This window comes from Globicephala melas, chromosome X (assembly GCF_963455315.2).
Source record: "Globicephala melas chromosome X, mGloMel1.2, whole genome shotgun sequence".
Classification (NCBI taxonomy): Eukaryota; Metazoa; Chordata; class Mammalia; order Artiodactyla; family Delphinidae; genus Globicephala; species Globicephala melas.
The window spans coordinates 39,706,337-39,727,502 of NC_083335.1; the positions used below are offsets into that span (position 1 = coordinate 39,706,337).

The 21,166-nt window shown below is 35.8% G+C and overlaps 1 protein-coding gene across 2 annotated transcripts in view; it reads right to left on the reverse strand.

The window, feature by feature from the left end:
- Positions 1-2,163: 2,163 nt before the first annotated feature.
- Positions 2,164-21,166, reverse strand: part of FAM199X (family with sequence similarity 199, X-linked) — a 28,506-nt gene continuing 9,503 nt past the window's right edge. The window contains exons 3-6 of one of the 2 annotated variants that reach the window (XM_060292524.2): positions 12,018-12,167; positions 11,470-11,631; positions 10,243-10,380; positions 2,164-8,830 (exon numbers count right to left, since the gene is read on the reverse strand). In XM_060292524.2, the coding sequence (XP_060148507.1) occupies positions 8,660-8,830; positions 10,243-10,380; positions 11,470-11,631; positions 12,018-12,167 (621 nt within the window). In that variant the 3' untranslated portion in view covers positions 2,164-8,659. Of the gene's footprint in view, positions 8,831-10,113; positions 10,381-11,469; positions 11,632-12,017; positions 12,168-21,166 lie in introns of both variants that reach the window. The other variant, XM_030850160.3, reaches the window with a different exon arrangement.

A 21,166-nucleotide genomic window follows, 5' to 3' on the forward strand; every position in this document is an offset into this window, starting at 1 on the left:
CCACTACTAAGAAAATCTAAATGTTCTGAAAAGACTCAGAAGGAATCCTTTGGAGGCACCTTCTCTGAAGGAAACAAATGCACAATACGAAAAGCATTGGGCTTGGGGTGTGAACAAGGCACCTCAGGATTTGGATGATTTGGCTGTGTCATTAACCAGTTTGGAGCAAAGAAGTCACTTTCCTCTGAGTGTCAATTTCCTCATTTGCAAAGTGGAAGAGGAAAAGGGATTGAACTACATCAGTGGTTCTCCATGTGTTCATTGGACCAGCATGAGCATCACCTAGGAACTCATTAAAAATGCCTACTGAATCAAAACTCCGGGAGTGGGGCCTGGCCATCTGTGTTTTAACAAGCCCTCCACGGGATTCTGATGTACACTCAAGTTTGAGAACCACCAAGCTAAATGATCTCTAAAGTCTTTTCAAGCTCTCAAATTCTACAATTTATTTGGAAAGTATAAACTTCAGTAAGTTAAAATAGAAAACCAGAACCAATAGTCCCGGTCACATCTGTTGAAAAAGATTTTCTAAAATTAATTTCTAAGGGATAAAAGCATAAGAATCTCTATTTTTACCTTATGTCCCCTATAGTACCCATGCATAACTCTTTACAAATACTAGACATTCATATCTTTACCATGTGGTCCAATTTGGCTGAAAAAGAAAATTTTTTAACACAGAGGTAGGTGAGACAGAAAATACCTGGTTCAGCTTATCTTGAACAGTTATTTCCCTCCCTATTGCCTGCTATCCAAATTATTCCATGGCTTTATTAACAAAGAAGTATGGAAAAAAACTGGACTTTGTTTTTATCTAAAAGCAACACGTATCTCGTTTTCACTGAAAATGTGCTCAAGACACACCATCAGGACTTATCAAGCAATAATAAAAATTATTATTCAACCTTAGTGCTAACAAAAGCAGAATGATTTTGAAATTAAGACTAATGGTTATGGTTTTGATTTCAAACAAGTAAACCAGATATTTGATATTAATTATTTTTAATGAGATATGATGATATATGAAGTATACTACCTGTGAGCTTTAGTATCATCAGTGTTAAGGTGAGTGGGTAGAGAGGAAAAAGAAAACTAGATTGGCCATGAGAGAAGAGCTGAAATATGGGTATGTGGGGATTCATTTTACTGTCCTACTTCAAAATTTCTATAAGACAAAGCAGAAAATGTACCAATTCAATTATCTGCTGTTCTTAAGGGAAAAAAAAGCATATAATGGTATCCTGGCAACCAAATGAATAAACTGGAATGTTAAAAATATTAATGTTATTCACCCATTACAAAGGGAAGTAACATTTTACCTAAATCTAGTATCTATCAAGCTATTACTAACAAACACAGATAATGTAATATAAACATCCCACTTACCAAGAGATTCAAACTGATAGTGAGGGAGAAGGTAGAGATTGTCAGACCTAAGTAACAGTGATTCTATTAAGGTTCTCACATCACAAGAATAAAGAAGCACTCTGAGGGATGATTCTGAAATTTATACTTCTACGTATCTGTAAGCACAGTTTTTAAAAAATGGATTCTTTAAAAATTTATGTCCCAGTATTGTCACTTAAAATTGATTTTGCATCAGAGAAGGATAAACTCATAGAAAGCTCCATGGTATCACTCTTTGCAACAATCAAAACAGAAACTGGCACCCAATTTCCACATTATTCAAACATTAAATTGTATTCATAGTCAAATGAAATAGTCAATATTTGAGAAATTTCTCCATTAAACCACCAAGTTCCCAACATAGATAGTGGCTTTAATGAAGTAGAAAATGAAATACAGCTCACTCTTCCTCTCACACCAATCACTAATAAATGATTAGTGGGCAGCAGTTCTGAGTCACTGATTACTGTTTATTGGTAAAATGATGATAGTGGTCGCTGCATAAAACATCAAATATCTAGATCAGTACTACCCAACAGAACTTTCTGTGATGATGGAAATGTTCTGTATTTTTTCCAATATAGTAGCCTCTCACCGTCTGCGGCTACTGCGCACTTGAAGTGGTGCTAATGGGACGAAGGAACTAAATTTTAACTTTAATTTTAATTCATTTAAATAGCTACACGTGGCTGGGGCTACCATAATGAACAGCATATACAGCTCTAGACTACCTAAGAAACACACAGACACAGACACTTCACTTAATATCTAACTCATTTATTAAAAATTGAAGATTACAGAAAAGCATGAATAATATTGGCTTTATTAAAGAAGCTCAGTTAACTTACCTTTGACTAACAAATCAAAGCATTTAATATCACAAAAGAAATTTTGAGCATGAGGTCGATTCCAACCTCTGAAATTAAAAACAAAAGCAAAGCAGTTAAGACATTTTCCGAAGGAGAGAGCAACCACAGACCCCCCTCTAGTGGCAGGAGATAAAGTTGCTGCTGAAAAGCTGAACTGCTTCTGTACCTATACATAAAACTGCTCACAGACATTTATATAATTATAACTTAAAAAGACTCTAGAACAATACATAAGGAAAATAGACCTGGTTTTTTGTAAACACTGTTAGACCTAATTTTCACTTACTATGAATGCTAATCTCTCTAGAAATCTGATCTTTCCAGGAAAAAAAATGATTTGCCAATGACATTTAAGAAATTGGAGCTTTCACAAAACACAAGTTTATGGAGCCTTAACCAAACCATGAGCAAAAGAAAAGAGAGGAATTCTTCTCTGTTGATAAATGTTCTGGGATGAGACATGAAAAGGAGTAGAACCAGAAGTATAAAGTAGTAAGCAGCAGTGGGTTTGTAAGAATTCATGGTACATCAAAAGAGACAGTTTAAAATATTACAAGAGTTCTTAATAACCAAAACACTTTTCATTCTGATAATCAGTTTCAAAAGACAGCTCTGCCACATTGCCATTTTAATTACAACCATATATACTCATTTAGATTTAACTACTGAACAACTACTTTCAAGTACAAGAAGAAACTCAAAATAGAAATGACTTGTATTACAGCTATTGCTTTTCCCTCACAGCTTCAGGAAAAACAGCTTTTATATACATTGTAGTAAGTACAGAATGTACAGAAGACAGTTATATATACAAAAGTGCATTAATATAGTAATACATTTAGCAGAAATACAGGACAAAAATCCTGGTTAACAACCTGATACATTACAGTATTTAAGACTACTTGAAGATTCTCCAAACCAGTCAACTTCCTACTTGCTTTGGTTATGATATTGATGCTACATAACTAACCTTTGAAACTAAAACAAAAAATTGAAAATTTTAACCGTCTGTGAAATGTTTTACATATACTTGTGTTTATCCTTAATAGCTTTTGAAAACAGTTCTATAAAACTCCCAACACAAAGATTTAGAATGGATAATACCTATATCTAAATTAGAGTACTCAAAGGAGAAATGAAATTGATCCACTATAGGAACAGACATGGTCTGCTCCATTCCTAAAAGCCTCAGCTTGATAACCTAACCCCAAAGTCTCAACTTAAATCCAATTGGTCAGCTACTATTAAAGAGCAAGCAGCTCCACAAAACAAGCCATGGCTTCAGGCCACTGTTCCTTAGAACAATTCAGAATAAGTAAGTGTTAACTTGTCATTTATACATATTAATTCTACATCTACCTTTATATAATCAAAATGCATATGTATAATTAGAACAACTCTCCTCTTTTCTACCCCCATCCCTCACCACAAAAAAATAACACATATTTCCACAGGTTCCATTGACCACAAAGATGTAACAAAGAAATTTAACAATAAAAAGTATTACATATTGAAATCAGAGAAGACCAAATCAGTTCCTCCAAGTTCAGTATGAATATCTAATTAAAAATTAATTTACCATTATGTGATCTAGGTTACAACATTAATAACCTTAATTTAAAATATAATTGTGAAGGGGGCTGAAAACAAATTAATTTTAATATTAGAAAAAATATGAAAATAAAATTTTAGTGAGTCAACTCAGCTATACCATGCAACCTCCTTACTCTTTTTTATCCTTAAAAAAAATTTTATCAAAGTATAGTTGACTTCTTACTCCTAATAGCCAGTTAACCTAGAGGAATTTTCATAGTTCCTTCTAAGCCTTTTGGAATAAGTAAATAAGTTATTTTCCAAAGAAATAAGAATTAAGCATTTCTAAGGAGCTACGTTCCAGATACTGACAGGGATGCCTAGGTCTAAATATCTCTCAGATACTTCCTGCTACTTAGCATAATTTCATTGTAAAGATAAAACTTATCTTACTTTGTCAGACTTAAAATGAATCCAAAATTACCACAGTACATGTGTATACAAATACTTATTTTCTACCTAATAGTCCTTTTAAGGATTAAATTTACCTCTAAGTTTAGACATGTTGAATGTCAGTGTAATCAACATCACTACTATTATTTGAATGTAACTGGAAATTTTCCTATCAACCATCTCATACTATATACTGACTTTAAGTAACCCCCTCCCAATTTGAAGCAAACGTTTTTTCTTCTAGATAGAAGTGCTAAAAGGTAATTTGTTAAAGGGAAAAGGAATGTTCAGCTATTACATGAATGAATACAAAGAATCCCTAAAGTTAACAAGAGAATCAACTCGCCATATAATCTCTGTTCTTGAAAGTATTTTTGCCTTGAAAATTATCTTTCCAGAGTTATCTGGTTTTAAAAAGTATTGTCGGGAATCCCCTGGCAGTCTGGTGGTTAGGACTCTGTGCTTTCACTGCCGAGGGCCCGGGTTCAATCCCTGGTCGGGAAACTAAGATCCCGCAAGCCACACAGCGTAGCCAAAAAAAAAAAAAAAGTATTCTGGTTTATGACTTTTTTCAGGGGAAAAGATAAAAGAATACATTAAGCTATACTTTAGTTGACTTCAATGTTCTTCCATGATCTAGCTGGGCCAAAAATCAAGTTATGCAAATGAAACTTGAGATCTGAAGGTTTTTGTTTTGTTATACACTCTTATCATTGATTACGTAGCTCGACTTAATGCTTTTGCTTACTGATATCCAACAGCATGGGCATTTTATAAAACGAATTAAAACATTTAGATTACTTTTGAGTTTGGAAAAGCCTGATATTGACGAAAAGTACAGAGTTCACCTTTAAGGCACATGAGGCTATATAGAGTAAGCCACAAACAAAAAATTTTGCTAGAGAATCCTGGGAACAAGACTTCTATATTTGTCATGTACTAATATTTTTGGCTTAAATATGAAGACATTTGATCAATTTCACAATTTTTAAAGCTCATCAGAATCTGGATACCTTTATAACAATAGTTTCTTAAAATTTTTCCTTCATGAGGGGTTTTAGCACTTTTAAGAGCTAAATAAAATGAAATGTCCACCCAATTCATGGAGTCATCAAATTACAAGTCAGTTTCTGGGATTAATTCAGCAATATCTAGTTAACCCAAAGGACTGACGAAATGGACAAAACTGCCAACACACCTAACTAAAAATGAGACAAGTCTCAAGAAAAAAAAGTTATTTTACTCTAAGTTCTTCTTGGGATAGAATGAATTAGCCCTTTATACTCCACTACACATTATACTACATTGTCTTACTTTAACTCCGTTGCAAAACTGTGGAAAAAGACATGCCATTTTGTTTAAATTCAAGGTTCACACTTTTAAAAGCTGTGGTAGGGACTGACAGGCTTCTATGAAATCTTTTTCTTTTCCAGTTTTGTTGAGATATAACTGACATACATACAAGATCTCTAATAAAATGTTTCTGGATAAATCTGATGTGACTTTATCATGCCCTTAGTTAACAAGGCTAATTTTTTATCATGCCCTCAGTTAAGAAGGCTTATTTTTAAAAGGAAAGACTTATTTGCTCCAACATCAACTCTCTACAGATGAGAACTGACACTGGAGCAAATAAATCTCACATTTTTATTAATTGGTTAGTTGGGGTTTATATTTAAAAAGAAATAAATATTGAGTTGGATTTGTTTTAAATTGAACTCAGAAAGAGACCAGACTCAATTTATTACTTATTCCAAGAAAGAAATAATTCAAACTTGAATTACCTACAAGAGGCAATAAAACCGAAAAAAAAGGAAAGCACATTAACAAAGACGAGAATTTTTTGTCTTTTTCTGCTGTTTATTTGAGGGGGGGTTAGGTAGAGAAAAACTTTGTAATCTCCCTCTTCGATCATAAGCAAATCCAAGTTGCTTAATTTCTTTTCTTTTCATTCTTTCAATCTCTTCCAAGCCAACTTAACGAGCTATCTCTAATTTATGGTACCGTAAAAACAGCGCATCCAGTTTACACAAAATTTCATGGCGCACTTTACTATAAACACTCAAACCTTTATAAACTTTAAAAATTGGCTCTGTGGTGCTTTGGTAAACTTGTTTAATAGTGACTTAAGTTAAATCTAGGGTAATAAGACTATGTGACTGTTGGGAGAGTAGAGGAATTGGTCTTATTAGGAATTTCTTTTACTGGTCACTGTCAAGTAAACTGTTTCTAAGTATTTAATAGATAAATGCTGCTCTATGATTTCCAAAAGTAGCCTGTTTTCCTTGAAGAGTAGGTAAAGAAAACAGGCAATCCTTCCCTGGAATTTTGCTTTTGCTAAGAGCAGGTAGAGAATTCATCTGTATTTGCTCTTCTCTCCATTTACTCTTCATATATTTGGAAGGGAAAACAACGAGGTGGACCCTTTCTGTCTTCCTCAGAATATTCTGGGATCTATCCCCAAGCTCTCTTTGGGCCCTCTAAGCTAGTTAGAAGCACAAAGAGGGGGTAGGAGGAAAGTCAGAAGGACTACTCCAACTGATAACTGTATATACTTTTATTTTAGTAAAAATTTAAAGTATGAATTTAGTAGTCTTCGAAATGTTACAACCATACCACAGTCCTCAGCAAAGCTGCAATATATCAATTTTTTCCCTCAGTTTCAATTCTTTAACCTTTGAGGAACCAAAATAAAATCAAAATTTCAAAACACATGACTGTAAGAAAAGGTTAAGCCTTTCTATCAACTGAGAATTAAGAATCTAAGTTGTTAATCTTTTTAACAGGTTACTTGATATGATACAATGTAAAAAAAAAAAAAGTAGGAATCTATCAACCGCTGACTCTAGAGTTTAAAAAAGTATTGATTAGGGATTCCCTGGTGGCGCAGTGGTTGAGAGTCCCCCTGCCGATGCAGGGGACACGGGTTCGTGCCCCGGTCTGGGAGGATCCCGCATGCCGCGGAGCGGCTGGGCCCGTGGCCCATGGCCGCTGAGCCTGCGCATCCGGAGCCTGTGCTCCGCGACGGGAGAGGCCACAACAGTGAGAGGCCTGCGTACCGCAAAAAAAAAAAAAGTATTGATTACAACTCCTCCTACAAAATTATGATTACCTCCCAAGTTTCCACAACAAAAAGAAAATTATGAAAGTCAGAAAGCAGCTTGATTGTCAGTAGTATCAGTTTCCTTTTTTTTTAACCCATGTGAATGTTTAAAGATGTGTGGAAAAATAAAAGGAATCACACTACTTCTAATGTTCATAACAAACTCTCCATGAAAACATTTAAAGGGACTCCATGATTTCACATTTAAAATTAGAGTTCTATGAGTAGCCAAGAAGCTAAGTTTTTTTTATATCTCACTGCTCAGTGTATTTCTAGCGATTTATAGAGTTTAGCAGAACTGTAAGGGTTTTCTTTAGTTAATTTTGAACATTAACCTGTTCACATGCCAGAAGCTGTTACACCAAATATTTAAAAATTAGAGCTGTGCTGAAAATAAAAAGACCTACAAAAGAACTTGATAGAGATATTTTCTGCCTTTAAGGCAGTTTCACAGCCTAAAATTTCAAAAAGCAGTGGAAAAGTAGAATTGGTTGTTTTGCTTAATTGATTTCTCCTTTTGAATATTAATCAACATAGCATCATGTCTAAAATTCGCCACTAGTAACATTATTTTCTCAGTAGTCATCACTTGCAGAAAGGATTCTGAATTTACATAAAGTGAAAAACAAAAACAAACCTAACGAAAGGTATCAGGGCCTGTTTTTACACCTTTGAGTTAATAATTAATGAAAACAGATAGAACTAAACCTAATGAAGGCACTATTGTAAACAGCAATCCACACCCTACCCCAACCTGGAAAAAAGATGTCCACTAGGAAATGAGAATTATGCTATGGCCCTTTAGAAAAACTAAACTAAGAAATCATAACATTAAGAAGGAAACTGAATTATGATCTCTACATATGTATACTGACATAATAAACTATTTGTCAGCAGTACCTTAAAGTCTTCTAAACTGTAAAAGTACTAGTCTTTGAAAAAGCCCACTTAACCACCCTGAAGTTTAAATAGTTAAAACATTTACTAAATCAGTGGTTCTTAAAACTAGAGGGTGTGGCAGAATAACCTGGTGCCTGTTAAAACACAATGCTAGGCCCCTCCCACAGAATTTCTGATTCACTAAGTCTGGGGTGGGGCCCAAGAGTATGCATTTCTAATAACTTCTCAGCTGATGCTGAAGCTGCTGGTCTGAGGACCACCTGCTGAGAAGCACAGACCTAAATTATGAGTAGTACATCAGCACAGCCCTAACCAACAAAAGTTTGGTCAAGATGCATGTAAACAAATAAAGATAGAATAATGCTTAGAAAGAATGCTGATAAATTCACCCTTATTACATCAAAACATCTACATCTGCTTCGTGGTCTTCCTCAGTCACTTTCAAGGACAGCACTTCTTCATTAAGGAATAGCCCACTGAGCCTCTCCTTCCGAGCCTGCCTCTGCTCTTTCAGCTGCCTCTTGCGTAAGGCCTTCTGCTGTAACTTCCGCTGCTTGGATCGCTTCTGTCAAAATAAAAATTTCTAAATCAGTAAGGTTCAGTTCTGGCCTATCTACCCCAGAGTATTTTATGGATCAAATTCTATATTTTCTGATTAGAGATGTTCAAATTCCTCTGCAGTACAATCCTGGTTCCAGTAAGTGAGCCATTAGCTTAGACATGAAAACGATTCTTCAAGATTCTATTTCAATGGTATTTGACTAGTGAATCTTCTTATAAGGAAGGGTTGAAACTTATCATTTGACTAGTTAAGGACAACCAATCATTTCTAAGACTTTTTTATATCAAATTAAGGCACACTGGTGTCAGTGCAGAGGAAACATGTAGTGAACAATACTGAATACAAATATAGAGAACATTGTCAAAATCTCTAATGCTTATGCTTTTAAGGTGCCTTTCATCCAAAAGCACTAGCAATTTTACAATGGCTGGGAAAGAACCATGTCTTTTTCATATTAAGCAAATACCATCTTAAAAGTCCATTAGAAACCCAGTGGGTACTCTATTCCTTGTCACTGGCAAACTGATGCCAAAAAGGAATGACCACATATCCAAAGAAAACACGTGGCAACCAACAAAGCTGGCTATGTTTCTGCTACTTTGGTAAGAATCAGGGAAGAAATCACTGTGTATCCTTGTCACCTCTGGGTTCCCAGAGTTATAGAGAAACCCTTATCATCCATAAGTTGGCTCCACACTGTCGCCACTGCAAGGAACCGAACTCCCCTGCTAAGCATCACAGAACCATTCTGTACACATTTAAACTTCTTATTTATGTGCCCAATAATATTATACAGAATTTTTTCAACTGTCAGAAGAGTAGACAGAAATTAGAGAAAGCATGATTACATTTTAAAAAGAGCTAAGAAGAAACATTCAAGATTAAAACATTAAGAAAACATTTAACACACACAAAAAACATACAGAACATTTTTAGGAGCTAATAGACAGCAACATCAGCAACATAGTAAGATCCGCTTAGTAGTAAGCTGCAGTCAGTATTGCAATCTTGAGACTCACTCATTATTTCCATCAATTTATCTTACTTAAAACAGACATAAAAATCAGATAAAATTGAAGGTAATATGGCTGTGGGTTAAAACAGCATTTCAAAGCACTCAGCCTAGAGGGCTTTGATCAATAGGAGAGAATCCTGCTTGTTCAATTAAAACCAAAACCCACAGGCATCTATACAGCAGGATAATTATAACTCTTCAAGAAATTTATATGAAGGAATACTAATGTTAATATTGAAAGGTAAAGTTTTGTATTGATTAGACGTTTTACTTTTGAATCCCGAATCCGCTCTGCTGCACTTGCAGACAAGTTGCTGTCACTGTGTGCTCGACTCATGTTGGCACTGGAGTTTGAAGCAGAGTTTCCAACACTGGACCCACTGCTGCTTGCAGAACTGACCATGCTGGCACTGCTGCTGCTGGCACTGGCACTGGCACCGCTCACTCCACTGGTGCTTGCGCAACTAAAGTTGCTTCTCTTCCAGGCCTCTCTTGCAGGCCGTAGGCGAGGGCTATGCTCCTTGATATAGTTTCTGACCTTGGAACAGACAGACAATAATTGGTTACTGCTGTTCCTCGACATTCTGCCTTCAGAATAATGGAGAAAAGAAGAATATTGTACTTAAAATTGTCAAATGTGCTACAGATGCACACAGGTAGAATATAAAGACAAAAGAAATCTCTAAATGCAGAAACAAGTACCAGAAAAATTGACAATGTTTAAAATTCTAGAATAGATATTATGGAGTTAGATTTTTAAAAGCATATAAAATATAATCAGTAAATGGAAGGCTACTAGCCTATAGAATTTAGGATTATAAGAAAATAACACTCAGAAATAGAAACTAACAATAAAATAAAATGCATAAGAGTAGGCATTTTTTAAAGGTTGCACCTTAAGATGATTTAAGTAAGCTGCTGATTATATCTAAGATTAGAGTGTTTCCTAGATCTTAGCTAGGGGCCCACAGTACCTGTCTTCAAATGCAAGGCATCAATTTACCATACTAATGAAAAATGGGCTGGAATGTAGAAAATTATAGTATGTCTGTTGAGAGAAATACTGAGAGAAATTTTTCATAAATCATGATAAATGCAAAAAAATAAAAAGTAGAACGTAAGTACTCATTCAGCTATGTATCAGAGAAAGAGAAGTAAAGCCTATATTTAGAAGATACCAGAAATGTGTACCTCAGAATAGGAGAAGGAAAATTCATTGTTTTACCCTAGCCAGGCTCAATTACTGCATAAGACTATTCAAATCCCCCAGCTCAGGTGTTCACTCAAGTACAGCTCTCAATAATCAATATTTTGATTCTGTCAATTGGTCTTCTGTAAACTGAGTTAGAATAAATCTATAATTTAGCCTAACCACCCCTAAAATTGTGAAATTAGGTTTCAAAACCTGCATAACTAAAAAGCAGGTTCTAGATCCACATGGTCCCAGAAAGGTACAGCCAGGTAAGATGTACATGAAACCTCTTAAAACCACATGTTCTAATATCACATTTCATAGCAGTGATTTTGACCTTAATTATTTATGTATTTACATATGACTATTCAAGTATACATGTTATAAAACAATGGTATTTTCAATAGCTGTACAATCTGTATTTTCTTTACATACCTGCTTCAGTTTTTCATCTGTGAGACAGTTAAGTTCAATAATAAACTCACTGTCTGTAGGGGATATTTGAGCAGAAGGATCAATTATTTTAATAATATCAAGTTGCTCCCGAAGACCCATCTCAGTACTGACTTTACGACTCAGATACTCAATATATTCCACCTAAATGATGAAAAATTACAATAAACAAGATCAATGCCAAAACCTCTGATCTTTTAGTGTGTAATTTTTAATGTTTTAAATATCAGAAGCACTTAATATTATATTTGTTCCCTGCAAAGCAATTAGTTAGAACTCAAATTCATATTTACTAAGCAATCCACATTTATCCAGTAGCTTTAAATAGGCAATAAATCAAGCTTCACATGTATGTGTTTTTTGTTTGTTTGTTTGTTTTTTGGCCATACCAGGCAGCATGTGGGATCTTAGTTCCCCGACCAGGGATCAAACCCACATACCCTGCATTGGAAGCACGGAATCTTAACCACTGGACCACCAGGGAAGTCCCCCACATATATGCTTTTAATTAAGAATGTTGAGATCGCTACCTGTTCATCATTTGTCATTGCACTCCAAGGAAGTTCATCTAAATTCAGGTGCTTGTTTTTCTTTTTAGGAAGCAGGCAAGGTGAACTTGGAATACTGGGTATGACATCAGAAAGTACATCACTCCCACTGGCAATGTCACTGCCTGGTAACTTTATAAAAATAAGGAGAAGGGGGCAGGGAAAGAAAAATTTAAAAAAATGTAAATGCCACATGTTTTGTATTGATTAAAAATGACTTTAATAAAAGACTAATGACAAATACAGAATCAGAAGACATTAACTCTGATCCACTCCTATTTTAGACAAAGCAGCAACATCAACATACTCTTTGTATATACAGTCACTTATTCAATGAGAGATATTTTCCAAAAGCTTAAAGTCACAATCAAGGCTTGTTAAAATGCTAACTTGAGAGTCAATCATCATTAAGGTTTTTAATTCATAATGTGAATGTAGGCTAGGACCCACACAGCATAATGAATAAGGAGCAGTAGACTCCATCTCAAGAGACCTGAGTGATCTGCCACCACCTGGCTCTTTGCCAGACACTGTGCTAGACATACTGCCAATATAAAGACAAATCATGGCCCTTGTCCTCATGTCTGTATTCATAACCTCGAGACAATTAAACTAATTTAAAATATGTTGTTAATATAAAGAAAAATACTTTAAAGACCAGAAGTATTATAAAAGAAAAATTGGAAAAAAAATGGCAAGAGACAACGTGTAGACAAAGGAGAAAGCAAGAAGCCTAACACATAGAAAATCAAATCAGCAAAAATATGTGCTATAATTTTATACTGCCTATTAAAAATCAGTTAGAATGGATTTAATCTTTTAACAGCTTTGTTGAGCTATAACTGATATACAAAGAACTGTACATATTTCATATATACAATTTGATGACTTTGGACATATGCATACACCCATGAAAGCATCATCACAATCAAGGTAATAAACATATCCATCACCCCCAAAAGTCAGAATGGATTTAATTTTAAATAAATGTGTTTAAGTCATTTTTCAGAAAGATAAAATATTTTCTTCTACAATGAGTACATAACAATCTTCAAAAATGATGTTTTCGGGCTTCCCCGGTGGCGCAGTGGTTGAGAGTCCGCCTGCCGATGCAGGGGACACGGGTTCGTGCCCCAGTCCGGGAAGATCCCACATGCCGCGGAGCCGCTAGGCCCGTGAGCCGTGGCTGCTGAGCCTGCGTGTCCGGAGCCTGTGCTCCGCAACGGGAGAGGCCACAACAGTGAGAGGCCCACGTACCACAAAAAAATAAAAATTAAAAAAAAATAATGTTTTCATTTTTACAATGTACAAAACAGCACCTTTTTGTTGTTTTGGTTCTACAGACTTTGCAATTATATCTGAACTCTAGGTGATTACTAGGCTTTTGAAGTTACCAAAAAGAAAAGCCACTTTATCCATGCAGATTACTGCAATCACATGTGTTTGGCCTCCTATTGTACCCACAGCACTGTAACAGGTACAGGGAATCCAAAGGAGCCTAAGTCATGGTCCTTACATAAGAACTTTATATTCTAATTGGAAAGATAATACAATAGCACAAACATATAATTTTTGTGCTATAATATAAATATAGCAAATAACAAACGCATGTCTGAGATGACAAGTCATCAATGGAAATACCTAGCGTGAGTTGAAGCTACAAGATTAAAGCTTAGAGAACTACAAGGGGGCAGGCACTGGGGAGTCAATTGCATAGAAGAGATGAGTGAAGCCACAAAAAGGGAGTTGATCACTACGCAAGGTGACCATGATGTTTAGAATGAAGTTATCCAAGTTAGCTATTACTCTTAAAAACCACATTTTCACTTTGACTGTCATTGATGAATCTAAGCATATAAGTGACAGCCAACAATCTGTATGACTTCCTTTAAAATCTCACTAACTAACACTTCTTGTTCACCCTTAGCTCAAATGTTATCTAGTCAGTGTAATGAAAGAATGATTGCTGAATGCACACATGAAGGCCATCTCTTTTTCAGCCTTTAACGTCAGTAAAACATTTTGCTCTTTTCCCTTTGAAAAACTTCAAATCACAACATTACTATGTTAAAGATCTCCCTGGGGTTCCTAAAACAAAATGAGATGCTCCTTGTCAGATGAAAGGCCTCCCCTACTTCAAGCTCCTTTGATAAATTAGGTAGAGAAAGGAACTCTCAAAGTATCTATACTCTCAAAACTTAAGAAAAGAATTCACCTGTAGCCTATATCTGCTAAGTGCCAGACTGTATGTTAAGCATTTTAATTTGTGCCTATTTTTTTTTTTTTTTTTTTTTGCGGTACACGGGCCTCTCACTGTTGCAGCCTCTTCCGTTGCGGAGCACAGGCTCCGGACGCGCAGGCTCAGCGGCCATGGCTCACGGGCCCAGCCGCTCCACGGCATGTGGGATCCTCCCGGACCGGGGCACGAACCCGTGTCCCCTGCATCAGCAGGCGGACTCTCAACCACTGCGCCACCAGGGAAGCCCCCTAATTTGTGCCTTTAATTATGTTTACATGTTTGTTGGGGGGGTGGGTGGAAAAATATAGGCAATTAATGGTTCTTTGGCCATTTTTTTCTGGGGAGAGGTTAAAAGACCCCAAACAGAGTTCAAATCAAATCCCAGCCCCACTGCTCACTAGTCATGTGATCTTGTGTAGGTTAGTTCCCTTCTTTGAGCTTCAGGGTCTTCAGTAAGTTATGGTTACTGTCATCCATCTCAAAGGACTGTTGAGAGATTTACAAAAGGTAACATGTCTGGCACATGGGTGATACTCAATAAATCGCAGTATGCCCCTTTTTCTATACCTTGCCATGGTTTTAAACCCTTTTTAAAAAGGAGCATAAACCCTCAGAGAATATCTCATGTTGCTAAAGTGGCTGGGTTAAATTTCACAAGGTAGTCTCTTGGAATGACAGCATGGGGAAAAGGAAAAGGTATTCAGGTAAGGAGAATAAGTTAATAAAACCATAGGTGGAAGAAAAAAACACAGGATGAGGTTAAGGAGACCAATATAATTAAAACAGAAAATCAGTGCTAGGGATTTGAAAGTTTAACAAACGAACTAGAGCTGTTATATGATATGAAGAAGTAGACCAATACCATTTCTAAGTAGAAGTAGTAATGATGAAATTTGTCTTGAGGGAAGATGAGTTAAAAAGCAGTATGGGGACAAAATAGAGGAAAGACTGGAATTAGGAAGCTCTTGTGATCTGGGCCTGGACTAAGATAAGCAAAAATGGAAAGAAAAATGGGAGCAGACAGGGAAATTTTCAAATGAAATACAATTTATAAGACTATTTGATAACTGAATGGATAAGGATAATAGTCAAATGGCCATATGTGAGACCAGAAGAAAACTGGCAACATTTCATGGTCATACAACCCACCCTGGTTAACATACAACCCTTAAAGACCTCATTTTTTATGGCAAGAGACCTGAAGTAATGTTATATGGATCTTCTAGTCCTACACCGCATTGTACAAATAAGGGAAAAATGATATCCAGGGAGGGTCATACGGTTAGTGGCACCATCCAAAGAAGGACACAAGTCCAGTGCTTTCGACTATGTCAGGCTGTCCTGCCCTGCAGGTAGTTTGGAATGAGAGAAGAATGCAATTTGGGATATGGAGAGTTTGCAGTGATAATGAGAAAAGCAAGTACAAGTGTCCTTTGAAATGACAATAATCATTTTACAATACACTGTAAGACATGTCACAAAGCAGAGTCTTTTTTTTCCCCACATGGAAACACTGTAATTGGAAGTTGCATCACTGATCAAGGACTCAGCATCAGATAATGGGCTAGCATTAAATAATAAGGTCATTCAACTGGAAATGTCAAGTAGTCAATTGGAGATAGGGGATTAGAGCTGCAGATATACAGGAGAATTAACTGTATGTGCTCCTGTGTATTTATTAGACCAGCAATTTTCCATTTTATAACTGATAATATATTTCAGGATAAAAATGCTTAATAATTCTCATCTCGTATTTTTCATGGACAACAATATTTGGTATATCTATATTAGAATCAGTAATTGTGACAAGTAAGGAGAATTAAATCAAACCTCTGCCATATTTTCTGCAGTATGCAGCAAAATTTTATGAGTAAGCTCATTTCTTTAACAGCTGATGTGCAATTTCAAACTGTACCTCTAGGTTTCAAGCATGACAGCTGAATTACTCACTCTTTAAATTTTCTATGCTTTCCTGCTCAACAATAAAATAATTTCTCAAGTTCTAAGACTAGTCAAATATATCTTTAATAGTAAAAGGACTGCAAGCAAAGAAAACTATCAACAAGGCAAGATGTTTTCGTGCTACTTCAAATGCTAAAATGCTACTTCATTCTAAGGTTAAAATCCTGCCTTGCCAAGCAGTTAGCATTTCTCTTCCCAGAGAATCTATGAATCATTTATATTTACTTTAGTAGTAACTGAAACATCTGTCTAAAAGAAAGATTTAAACAGATGCAGATTTTAATCACAACAGAGGTAATACGAATTTTTAAACTACAGTCAATGATTTTTAGCCTACATTAATCCTAATACATAATTTGTAATTATCTGCTGGGGTAATTTACTGTTCATGATTATGAGATCCCACAAAGACAAGAGAGCATTTTAAACCTTTCAGCATATTTAAACAGCAAATATCCATGGTAACAGAGTACCTACACTCCAATTTCAGAAGTGGAAAACACATTACTAAGGCAGGCCTTATTTTTGTTTCAGTGTTGTCAGTCATGTGCATTAACAGTGAGTGGTCGGGGATAGTTTTCCACTCTACTCATAAAATGAGTGAAGAAGTCAGCAATTAAAATTAAAAAGCGCCTGCCATTTTGCAACATTATGGATGATAACTCTAAATTAAGTCACATGAAATAAGCAGAAAAAATATTTATCAGAATTATCAGAACTCCATTTGCTTATACTGTGTTAAGAATCCTTGTGGTCTTATTTTCAATACAAAGTGTGCACTTTAAAAAAATGAGGCACTGGGAAGTAGGGAAGGGAAGGAATGGGAGCTTGGGATTAGCAGATGCAAACTATTATATATAGGATGGATAAACAACAAGGTCCTACTGTATAGCACAGGGAACTATATTCAATATCCTGTAATAAACCATAATGGAAAAGAAGATGAAAAAGAATATATATATATATATATATGTATAACCAAGTCACTTTGCTGTACATAAGACATTAATACAACATTGTAAATCAACTATACTTCAATAAATTTTTTTAAAAACGAGGCACTGAAAAATAAAAAAAGTACCCACACAAAGATGCTCACTGCTGTGTTATCTATAATAGAAAAAAAAACTGAAACAGAGGTAAATAGTGGAATGGTTTCATAAGTTCTGACATACTAGAGTACCAGGACTATTATGTAGTCATTAAGTGAATAATTTGCAGATCATGAAGAAGTTTATATGTTAAATGAGAATTTTATTATAGTATCTTATCCAGAAGGGAACACTGCCCAACTCATTCTATGAGGCCAAAGTGATACAAAGACATCACAAGAAAGGAAAACTACAGACCAATAACCTTTATGAAAACCGATGCAGAAGTCCTCAACAAAATACTAGCAAACCAAATCCAGCAGCAAATTAAAAGGATTATATACCATGACCAATTAGGATTACTTCTAGGAATGCAAGGGTGAGTCATCATACAAAAATCAATGTAGGGGCCTCCCTGGTGGTGCAGTGGTTGACAGTCCTGCCAGTGCAGGGGACGTGGGTTCGTGCCCCGGTCTGGGAGGATCCCACATGCCGCGGAGCGGCTGGGCCCGTGAGCCATGGCCGCTGAGCCTGCGCATCCGGAGCCTGTGCTCCACAATGGGAGAGGCCACAGCAGTGAGAGGCCCGCGTACAGCAAAACAAAAACAAAACAAAACAAAAAACAAACCAAAAAATCTAACACCCTTTCAGATAAAAACACTGAACAAACTAGGAATAAAAGGGAAATGCTTCAATATGGTAATAAAGGACATTTGTGAAAAACCTACAGCTAACATACTCAAAGGTGAAAGACTGAAAGCTTCTCCCCTAAGATCAGGAAAAAAAACAAGGATGCCTGCTTTTGCCACTTCTATTCAACACTGTACTGGAGATCTAGCCAGGGCAATTAAGCAAGAAAAAAAAAAAACTATCCAGATTGGAAATGAAGAAGGAAAACCATCTCTATTCACAGATGACATGATTTAAATATAGAAAACCCTAGAGAATCCACACAGAAAAAGAGAACTATTAAAACTAATACATAAGTACAGCAAAGTTGCAGGTACAAAATCAATATACGAAACTCAACTGTATTCCTATACACTAGCAATGAATAATCCAAACAATGAAATTAAGAAAACAATTTCATTTACAACTGTATCAAAAGAATAAAATGTTTAGGAATAAACTGAACCAAGGAACTATAAAACTTAAACACAGAAAACTATAAAACATCATTGAAAGAAATTAAAGAAGGCTTAAATACATTCCAGCCCATGTTCATGGACTGAAATATTTAATAATACTGTTAAGACAGTAACATTCCCCAAATTGATCTACAGGTTCAATGAAATCCCTATCAAAATTCCAACTTCCCTTTTTGCAGAAATGGACAACCTGATCCTAAACTTTGATAAAGAAGAACAAAGTGGGAGAACTCACACTTCTTGATTTCAAACCTTATTACAAAGCTAGAGTAATCAAAACATAAGGATAAGGATATCCTGGCATAAGGATAGATATATGTATCAATGGAATAGAATCGAGAGTCCAGAACTAAACCTATAAACATCTATGACCAATTCATTTCCACAAGGGTACCAAGACCATTAGATAAGGAAAAAATTAGTCTTTTCAACAACTGGTGCTGAGACAACTGGATATCTACATGCAAAAGAATGAACTTGGAAGTCCTACCTTATGCCATATATAAAAAGTAACTCAAAAGGATCAAAGATCTAAATGTAGGAACTAAAGCTCTAAAATTCTAAGAAGGAAAAAGATGAAAAATCTGCATGACCTTGGAATAAGCAATGGTTTTTAAAATATGACATCAGAAGAACAGAACTCTAAGAAAAAATAAATTAGACTTCTATAAAATTTAAACTTTTGTGTATTAAAGGACACTATATCAAATGAAAAGACAACCTACAGAATGGGAAATATTTTTTCAAATCATGTATATAAGAGCCTAGTAGCCATCACATATAAAGTATTCTTACAATTCAACAATAAAAGACAATGCAATTTAAAAATGGGCCAAGGATCTGAATAGACATTTTCCCTGAAGAAGATATACGAATGGCCAATAAGACATGAAAAGATGCTCTTCATCATTAGCCATTAGGGAAATGCAAATCAAAACCACAATGAGATACCACTTTACACACAGTAGGATGACTATAATAAAAAAGACAGACGATACCAAGTGTTAGAAAGGATGTGGAGAAACTGGAACTTTCATGTATTGCTAGTGAAAATGTACAACGGTACAGCCACTTTGGAAAACATTTTGGCAGTTCCCCAAAAAGTTAAACATAAAGTTATCACATGACCCAGCAACTTCCAGTGTATATCCAAGAGAATTAAAAATATACATCCATATAAAAACTTGTACCTGAATGATCATAGCAGTATTATTTATAACAGCCCCAAAGTGGAAACAATCCATCAGTTGATGAATGAATAAACAAAATGTTATGTATCCATAAAATGGAATATTCAGCCATAAAAAGGAACTGTTATGGACTAAATGTTTGTCACCCCCCAAATCCATATCTTGAAGTCCTAATCCCCAACATGATGATATTTGGAGGTGGGGCTTTGGGAGGTAATTAGGTTTATACGAGGTCATGAGGGTGGAGCCTGTGTGATGGGATTGGTGACCTTATAAGAGGACCAAGAGACCAGAGCTATCTCTCTCTTCCACGTCTATGTGAGGATACAGCAAAAGGCAATCATCTGCAAACCAGGAAAAGGGTGCTCACCAGAACCTGTCCATGACGGCATTCTGATCTTGGACTTTCAGGCTCCAGAACTGTGAGAAATAAGTGTTTGTTGTTTAAGCCACCCAGTCTATGGTATTTGTTACAGCAGCTCGAGCTGACTTAAGACAGGAATGAAATACTATATGCTATAACATGGATGAACCTTGAAAACATTATGCTAAGTGAAAGACCCCAGACACAAAAGTCCACATATTATATGAGTACATTTATATTAAATATCCAGATAGGTAAATTCATAGAGAAAGTAGATTAGTGGTTGCCAGGTGATGGGGGCAGGGGGAAATTGGGACTATCTACTAACAGGCATTGGTTTCTTTTGGAGTGATAGAAATGTCCTGGAATTAGATAGTGGTGATGGCTGCACAACACTGTGAATATATTAAAAATCTCTGAATTATACATGTTAGAATTATTAAAATGGTATATTTTATCTTAATTTTTAAAAATTTTTATCCAAATCATATTTACAACTGTATATGAAATAGAAGCATTTGAAATAAAATAAAATTTAAAAACAGAGGGGCTGTGGATTATATTTTCCTCTTTAAAAACCTCTTAATTTTCAGTATAGCATTGTTTATAACAAGAAAAAACTGAAACCAACCTAAACATTCATCATTAGGGAACTGATTAAATTATGATGCAGTTATCAAAAAGAATGAGACATAGTACAGGTAGTTGAAAAAAGCAGAGGGCCAAACAGTGGCTGAAGTGTGATCCCATTTTTGTGTGTCTTTTTTTTTTTTTTTTGGTGGGGGGGTGCCCTCACCAAGCAGTATGCGGGATCTTATTTCCCCGAACAGGGATCGAACCTGTGGCCCCTGCAGTGGAAGCGCAGAGTCTTAACCTCTGGACCACCAGGGAAGTCCCTCTGTGTGTTTTTAACGCTGTGCAAGCACACTTGTATCTGCACAAGCTCTTATCAGTGGTAACCACAGAAGAGTGGGACTTGGAGACTTATTTTTAATTTTATGCTATTTGGTATTATTTGATATTTTAATAAAAATTGTTTGAAATAGGGCTTCCCTGGTGGCGCAGTGGTTGAGAGTCCGCCTGCCGATGCAGGGGACACGCGTTTGTGCCCCGGTCCGGGAAGATCCCACGTGCCGA